The sequence below is a fragment of the Mangifera indica genome, chromosome 12, assembly GCF_011075055.1.
Source record: "Mangifera indica cultivar Alphonso chromosome 12, CATAS_Mindica_2.1, whole genome shotgun sequence".
Lineage (NCBI taxonomy): Eukaryota > Viridiplantae > Streptophyta > Magnoliopsida > Sapindales > Anacardiaceae > Mangifera > Mangifera indica.
Genome location: NC_058148.1, coordinates 14,111,680 through 14,120,129, shown reverse-complemented (window position 1 = coordinate 14,120,129; position 8,450 = coordinate 14,111,680). Strand labels below are relative to the sequence as shown.

The 8,450-nt window shown below is 34.1% G+C and overlaps 2 protein-coding genes across 2 annotated transcripts; one reads left to right on the top strand and one right to left on the bottom strand.

The window, feature by feature from the left end:
• Positions 1–2,899: 2,899 nt before the first annotated feature.
• Positions 2,900–3,821, top strand: LOC123192572 (dof zinc finger protein DOF1.5-like). Its single transcript, XM_044605167.1, has one exon. The coding sequence runs from the start codon at positions 3,246–3,248 to the stop codon at positions 3,714–3,716; it is 471 nt and encodes a 156-aa protein (XP_044461102.1). The 5' UTR covers positions 2,900–3,245; the 3' UTR covers positions 3,717–3,821.
• Positions 3,822–5,266: 1,445 nt separating this feature from the next.
• On the bottom strand, positions 5,267–8,357 carry LOC123192571 (14-3-3 protein 9-like). Its single transcript, XM_044605166.1, has 6 exons — positions 8,085–8,357; positions 7,549–7,855; positions 7,371–7,458; positions 6,474–6,583; positions 6,219–6,367; positions 5,267–5,569 (listed from the first exon to the last, which is right to left on the bottom strand). The coding sequence occupies exons 1-6, from the start codon at positions 8,149–8,151 to the stop codon at positions 5,517–5,519; spliced, it is 774 nt and encodes a 257-aa protein (XP_044461101.1). The 5' UTR covers positions 8,152–8,357; the 3' UTR covers positions 5,267–5,516.
• Between the last annotated feature and the right edge of the window lie 93 nt (positions 8,358–8,450).

Genomic DNA, 8,450 nt, shown 5'->3' with positions numbered 1-8,450 from the left:
GATCTTAGAAAATTCAAGTATATATAATGAGGTGGGCAGCTTGAGCCAAATATGCTTCTTTTGGATAAAAATAAATCAGATCAGATCCAGACTGCCATTTTATATTCTTGCATGATGGGGTATTCAATGATAGTTTTAATAAAAATAAAAATTTTCAAAGTGGAGAAAGCATGAGTTTGAAATTTATCAATGATATATTAAAATTAAATTATTAATTTATCTGATATAGTGGATATGAGATAGATATTTGGATTGAAAAATTTTATCTTTTTAAAGTGATATGTGAGTCCCCAAAAGAACTCAGATAAAGTTTCTCTCTTAAAAAAAAAAGGGGGGGGGGGGGGGGGGGGGGGGGGGGAAGCTCCAAGGGAACCATTCATGCAAATGGCTATACGTGTTTCTTTAAAATATTCTTTTTTTATAATTTAATTGAAAAAGAAAATAGTTTGTAAAGCATCATAAAGAAAAAGTGCATCTCTTTTCAAGCAAAATGCTTCTTTGTCTACATCATACAATTAGAAAGGAAAGGGTGTTGGAATCAAGGCTACTTTTTCATCAATCAAAGCAGGAATTCTGATTCCTTTTAGGCCAAAGGACTATTTCCCACCCAAAATAGGTTCATTTCTCAAGTTTTTTTCTGTTAATTTTAAAAATTCTATTTATCTACCTATGAACCGTTAAAATTAATTGAGTCTATTAGTCATATCATTTTTCCCTTCTAAACTCTAAAAACTAACAATTTTTCTTCAACCTAAATTTTCAAAAATTGTGTTTTTCTCCTAAGGTTTTCAAACTTTCAGATTTAATTTTTGACAATGATTGATGATCTTCAGACACCTACTCTTTCTCTCCGACGCCTCCCTCTTCCGACGCCATGTGGCATTGTCGTCAAGAAAGACGAGACGTCTTTATCTCGACAAAGACGAATCGTCTTTGTTCAAACGACGAAGTCACACGACGTCAGAAGATACACGACCGAAAGGAGGAGGTGTTAGAGAGAAAAGTAGGTGCTTGGAAATCGCTAGTTGTCATTGAAAAAATTGGATCTGAAATTTGAAAACTCTAAAAGGAAAATACAATTTTTGAAAACTTGAGTTAGAAGGAAATTGTTAGTTTTTAGGGTTTAGGAAAAAAATAAAATGAAATATAAGTTTATTTTTAATATTTAAAATAAAATGATAATTTTATCCATGAAACTATTAAATTTAACAGTTTATGGGTGGATAAATGAAATTTTTAAAGTTAATAGAGATAAACTTGTGAAATGAGCATACTTTGGGTGGGAAATAGTCTTTTGGCCTTCTTTTTATTAAATAATGGATATTAATATTATTATAACACCATGTCATATTACCTTTTCCTCTCCCATTCCAGCTGATAGCTACGCCAACATTAATTAATTAATTTTTTATGTCATGAAAACTACTTATTATGCATCACATTCATTGAAACTTTCAAAAGACATTCCATTTAATCACTATCAAACTTTAATTAAATTATAGGATTATTATGATGCCCCCATAAATCATAATATAAACATGAAAATTATTGAGAATTGATTTGGAAAAGTAATAATAATTCTTGTAATTTAATTATACAGAGGGGTTATTTTAAAAATTAGGAAGCCAGGTCACTGATGGAATCTGATTGGGCAAATTAAAAAAAAAAAAACCCTAATTAAGGGAATTCTGACCATTTGTATATTTTTCTCTATGGATCCCCACTGCCTGCCAGACTTTGAAAATTACGAAAAACAATTATAAAATTTGATAGCAGTAGAGATCATGTCCACACATATGGATTAAGGAATAATTAAATACAAATTAATTGGGTGGTTTAGTCAACTAAGACACTAAAAGGGAATTAATTAGAAGTAAAAATAGGAAAATAATCACATGAATAACAACAAAATCCAATTAATAAGAGAAAATGTCATTGTTTATGATCTTAACAATTTCCACTTGTGATAGTTGGTTTCCACATAGATATTACTAATTTAAGATGGGCGCCGGCAATGAGTCTTGAAATTAAGAAATAAAAACTATGCCAAAAAACTTATTTCCGCCCATAGGTATACTGAAAACTTAAACTTATCCCCATTAATTTTTAAAAATCTAAATATCACTTATCATCTAATTTTTATTAAAACTAAAAGTAAAACCATTATTTTACTAAAAATATTAAAAAAATTACAGAGACGAAGAGATGTTCGTCTCTTCATTTTGTGAGAAAGAGATAACGTTTTTTTATCTCTTCATCTCTGTCGACGAAGAGACGACTACTAGAGATGAGTCATTGTAGCTGGATGGTCGCCAGAGATTTAGTCGTTGTAGTCGAATTGTCACCGGAGAGGAAGAACGAAATTTAGGGATTTGAGGAAGAAAATATCACTTTTTAAAACTGGAAAAGTTGGGGCTGTGGTGAAATGTTAATTTTCAAAACCTGGGAGAGGGAAAAAATGAGATAAAATTATATATTTTTTAATAGTTTTGATAAAATAATAATTTTACCTCTGATTCTAATAGAAAATTTTAACAAAAATTTGGTAATGAATAAGTGTTTAAGTTTTTGAAAGCTAATAGACATGAGTTTGAAATTTTCCCATATCTTAAATGAGAATAAGTTTTTTTTTTTAACTTAAAAACTAATACAAAATCTTATATTTGAAAATATTAATATTTATTTTTAAATATTTAATTTGAATCACACAAGAGAGAAAACTCTCTTTTTACCTTAAAAAAGTAAGACTGGTACTCCGGTTTTATTGTAATTTGAAAGTGGGTTGCTGTTTATGCTAAATAAGGCATCTTCAATTCATCACTATTCCAGCCATTGCCAAGGATAAAGATGCGACATATCTACAGTGAAAGCAATAAGGTGGCGATACAATCGTAAGAAAAGGGAAGAAAAAGAGACAGCTTTTCTAAGCAAAACCCCAAGGCTTTAGCTTTATCTCTTTTGTTAGAACAATAACAGCTTTATCTCTTTAATCTTTTTAAGTCTTTATGCTCCCACTTCTGGATCGGGTCCCATTCTAGACTTTTTAAACCTTGCATGTTGATGGCGATAGACAAAAAGCCCTTCATCAGCTTTTCCACGCCACCTATCTGACTCTTGGAGGCTCATCTTCTTCACTTCTACCTTTTTTTCTCTCTCTATATATATCCAAATCCGGCTTTATCTTTCTGTAACTGTCTATAATCTCTCTCTCTCTCTCTCTCTCTCTCTATTTTTCTTTCCTCATCATGGCCGGCCATGAAAATGGCATCAAGCTCTTTGGAACTACAATTACGTTGCAAGGTCAACAAAAGCTCAAACAAGAAAGCAAAGATGGTGGTGGAGCTGAGGCTAAAAGGCCTGACAAAATCATACCTTGTCCCAGATGCGAGAGCATGGAGACCAAGTTTTGTTATTTCAATAATTACAATGTTAACCAACCTAGACATTTCTGCAAAGGCTGCCAGAGATACTGGACTGCCGGTGGGGCTCTCCGGAATGTCCCCGTGGGTGCCGGCCGCCGGAAAACCAAACCACCTGATCGCGGGGGGCATGCCGGGTTCCCTGAAGGGTGTTTGTTCGATGGTTCGGGTGAGGTGCACCAGCTTGAGTTGGATGGGGTGGTGGTGCAAGAGTGGCACGTGGCGGCTCATGGGAATTTTCAACATGTATTTCCGGTGAAACGGCGACGGAGCAACTCAGGTGGTCAACCTTATTGATTTTTAATTTATTATTTTAGGGGCCGGGGCTATGCTGTTCAGATAAATTAAAAGAAAATTGTACAATCAATGCAAGTAGTGCATATACAGGCTGGTTTTGATTAATTCTTAGTCTTCTAATCTGATTATTTAAATAATTTTCCCTCTAATTATATGTTAAAAGACGGCATCACGAACAACCAATAATTAGCAGCTTCTTATTAAGCTTAATCTTGACGATGATGACAGAAAGATTTTGATCCAAAAACATGAAGCTCGAGTTACCATAGTATGTATATCTAAAACATATATCAAAATCCCCACATCTAATTTCGATGATTTTTGGAGAAGCTGTGAAATTATCAATGGACTGACTGCTTATGGAGAAAATAAAAAATTGAACACTGAAGTAGTTGTACAAATATATGCCAATAAGGAGATTTCTTCAAAGTTTCTCTTCAGTCACTCAAAGTTATATGCTTTGTGGATTTTTGAACAAGAAGAAAAGAGGAATTTGATTTGTCTTTCTTGCTTGCAAACGGGAAAAACTAGAGGCATAGCAATGGTAGTCTCGATAAAGCCGAAGTCGCCGATTGGATGGAAATGTCTCAAGTAAGCTGGGTTCTAGACGCGTAAAGCAATTGGTCAAAGTAGAAGCTTGAAAGTTTGGGGAGAAATGGATATGCCACATAAGATTCTTATGTTCAATTTACTATTATTTTGCAGCAGGATTCATGTGTTATTAGACCTAGAGGAGTGCATATTGATATAGACAACGTTGAAATTTTCATATTTCAATTGGTCTTAGCCCATGGATTGAGTGCACATGAGAGACAAAATTACTCTCTGAATGTGAAAGCAGCTTATTAAGTTGAGTAATATTGTCAAATGTTAAATAATGTAATTAATTTCTTTATATTTACCATATTAATCAGTTGAAGTTTTACAAGGAGAGGCTAAAAATCGATTCAATCTGAACTGAGTCTTGTTTAGTTAGGAGCTGGAATCCATAATACCTAGTTTCTGCTGGAGCTGGAAATTGGTGCACAATATCAATAATATTATCAGACGAACAAACAAACCAGTCCAGCTATCAAATTGGAGTCCAATTCAGGATCTGCTCATTCAAGCCAGAGTCATGGATTCAAGTTGACTGGGGTTTACAGGAGCTGCTACAAGTTGAACTTGGAACTTCCAGGCCGAAAACGTATGGTTTCAGTAATCAAGTTTACTCGCATGTTGTTTAATCCACCGCGTAAAACAATTCTGAGTTCGGTTTGGGTAAGATTTTATTGATTAAGCTAATCCCAAAATAATTAGCTTGATTATTTACGTTAAGCTTATCCTAATTAGATAACATTGAATCTCAACTACAGGATAAATATAATTAATTAAGAATAGTCCCAGCACTATACAAGAAAACATCTAAAATGATCTATTTAGGAGAACCAAATTGAGCTAAAATTGAAATTTGAGCTGGCAGATAAAGTTCTTGTGATTCTAGTTTTTGCTCAATGGAACATCTGCGATCTAAGTTACCATGAATAATTTAAGAAAATAAACACCAGGAATTAAGAGGTAAACCAGTCTTCCTAAAGCAGTTTCATCAATATTTTTGAATTTGATCAACACAAGTAGATACCCATATAACAGAAATAGGCCAATAGTACTTGAATGTTGTTTCTGGAAAACTGAGCAAGAACATCTGAGAGTTATGGAGGCATTACAACTTCTTTGCCAGCATGCTACAGGTACCAGGTAACTAGGTAGTTCACCAAGGGGAGAAAAAACAAAGAACAACAACAACAAACCTCTGTTTTTTTACTCTTGCCCATCACCAGATTGAGAGATGTCCATCTTCTGGGCATCTTCCACTATTGTAACAATCAGATAAAGAATGGAATCACTAACTAAAAATTTGAATAAAAGAAAAAAAAAGATAAGCAAATCGCAAGCATAGTAGAAAAAGATACTTCATTAATGAGAAGATTGATTGGAATATAAGAGGAAGAGCATTAATAATGCACAAGGATAAGAATCTGAAAGAACACCGTCATGAAGGCGTAGCTATTTTTGTAGATAATTCTGGTAACTAAATCAAATATACATGATGAGCACAAGGACAAAGATTTAGAAGAAATAAACTCAATAACACTAACATTCAAGTAGTATTTCAAAAATCACTGGCCACTATTCCAGATAAGCAAACCATACCTAAACTCATTTATGAACCAAGCACATCCAAAGTCACTTGTACCATTCAGTGATACTAATAACTTTTCCTAAGTTCTTGAGCACTAGAGAACTCCGTACTTTAGGCAATCACTTAATATGGGCATCTTTCAATAGTCAACAAGTAGCCCTAAGAAAAACAGCAGTATTTGACTATTGAATTATGGGCATATCATGCTTATAGAAGAACTGATAGTACATAAACTAACTTTCAATGCAAGAAGTCCTGACGTATCTATCAAGAGGAAAAAGTGTTGGTATATAATTGTCTTGAAGAAATGAATGAGTTACCTCCATCCTCTGGCATATCAGAAATCCACAAAGTGAGGTTGTCTCGTAATAGCTGCATAATTAAAGTGCTGTCTTTATAAGATTCCTCACTTAATGTATCCAATTCCACAATAGCTTCATCAAAAGCCTGCTTTGCAAAGTGGCATGCCCTGGAGGACAAGTTAAAATGTAATAAGATTCCACATGGGTAACAAGATAAATAAGAGAGCAGTTATAGAACTAAAATACCTCAATAAAAGATAATAGTCTATGTACCTTTCAGGATCATTCATAATTTCATAATAAAAGACTGAGTAGTTCAAGGCCAAACCCAGTCTGATGGGATGGGTAGGAGATAATTCAGCTTCTGCTGTCGTGGAGGCTGTCTGCAAGCAAACATCAGAACATAGTTGAAAAATGAAACAGCTGTTTATGGCACTTCAGAGCACTGAACCATCTCAAAATTCTTTAATCTTTTCCCATCTTCCCATTAGTAGATTGACATAATAACTATAAAAATTGTGAAATAATAATTTAACAAGAAGATGAAAGGTCACACAAAATTAAGAAATCAAGAGGGTGAACCAACAAATGCTTAGTGTCACCAAATACTTACAACCAACAAACACCAATATTCCTCACCAAAGCAAAATAAAACAGAATCTTATTCCTTAACAAGTACAAAGGGTTCTCACACAATCAGATCTTAGGACACATTTGTAGCTGGATGAAATTAACAGAATCTTCTATCAATCATATATACAGTATTCCTTAACAGAAACTTATAATTGCCTTATCACAATGAAATATAATTCAAAACATAATTCATAAAATGAAAAATTTGAACTCAACATAGCATACTAAAATTGAAAGGTTGATTATGTTAAAAACACAAGAAAGCACCAATCATGTTCTTCCATTGAGACACACACACACATATATGTATTTATAACATCTTGACATTAGGTAGACTGAAAATCCAAACCAAGTTGAGGCAAAACACAATTGAGCACCCAAAGTATGACATTCCTTTCCAATCTGATATAGATCAATCAGTCAACTACAGTATCATAAGCATATCTGTGATTAACCAAGATAAAAAACTCTTTTTAATAATAATAATTAAAAAAAAACAAGTCAAGATCAGTATCATTCTCAAAAACCAAAACAAACCTGATATGCTTTCATTGACTGCTCAGCAACCTCTTTCTTTTCCTCACCAGCCTTGAACTCAGCCAAATACCTAAAATAATCTCCTTTCCTACAACCAACATATGAAACAAAATAAACCCTCAAAAATTCCAAAACAAGTATAAAAGGAAACACTTATCTACTAAGTGAAAACACTCACATTTTATAATAGAACACAGTGGATTCACCGCCCTTGCAGGATGGAATCAAATGCTCATCAAGCACACACATAATGTCAGTGCAAATATTCGTTAACTCACTTTCTACCTTTTGCCTATACGCCTTAGTAATTTTGACATTCTGATCTTTCCCTTTTGTCTCTTCTTTTTGCTCAATTGATAAGAGAATCCTCCAAGACGCTCTACCTGCACCAATCATGTTCTTGTACCCAACTGAGAGAAGATTTCGCTCCTCTACCGTCAGTTCTACGTCCAGATTCGCCACTTTCTTCATAGCATCAACCATTTCTGTCAAAACCCCAAAGTTCAAACAAGCTTCAAAGGTTAGAATTTGGAACAAAAAAAATTCAGATCCTTGCTTCTTCACACTGATCTCGAGTAAGTAAAGTTCAATTAAGCTAAAACCTATGAAAAATTTCAAATTTTTTTCTTTTTTTGGTCATAAGAAAGCAAATGCATAAAAAATCATTAAAATAATAAAAAATTATCCGAAAGTAGAAAACAAGATAAGTTGAACCTTCGTAGCGTTCAGCTTGCTCAGCAAGCTTGGCGATGTAAACAAAGTCCTCTCTTTCTTTGGTCATGGCGGATCTCACTATCTCTCTCTCTCTCTCTGTGCCTAATTATGGATAGTCACGTTAAGAGCTTGGAACAAGAAGATGCTTTCTCTCTTTTTCTTACAAAGTTGATGAGCTTTTGCTTCGGTTGAGTGGAGAATGCGGGGACAAGTCACGACACGATACGCCGGCTCTTGTTGTAATTGCACATGTCCCCACGCGCAGTGTGGGTTGTGGAACACACTATGGGCTTAGTATTGGGAAGTGAAAATGACGAGGTGTGACGCGGATGTGATATTGGTTGGATAGGGAGAAATGAATATGAC

Coding starts and splice junctions, on each gene's coding strand:
- LOC123192572 (XM_044605167.1), top strand. CDS start 3,246: ATGGCCGGCCATGAAAATGGCATCAAGCTCTTTGGAACTACAATTACG.
- LOC123192571 (XM_044605166.1), bottom strand. CDS start 8,151: ATGACCAAAGAAAGAGAGGACTTTGTTTACATCGCCAAGCTTGCTGAG. Junction 7,459..7,548: donor ACTGTGTTCTATTATAAAAT/GTGAGTGTTTTC, acceptor TGTTGGTTGTAG/GAAAGGAGATTATTTTAGGT. Junction 6,584..7,370: donor AGTCAATGAAAGCATATCAG/GTTTGTTTTGGT, acceptor GTTTGCTTGCAG/ACAGCCTCCACGACAGCAGA.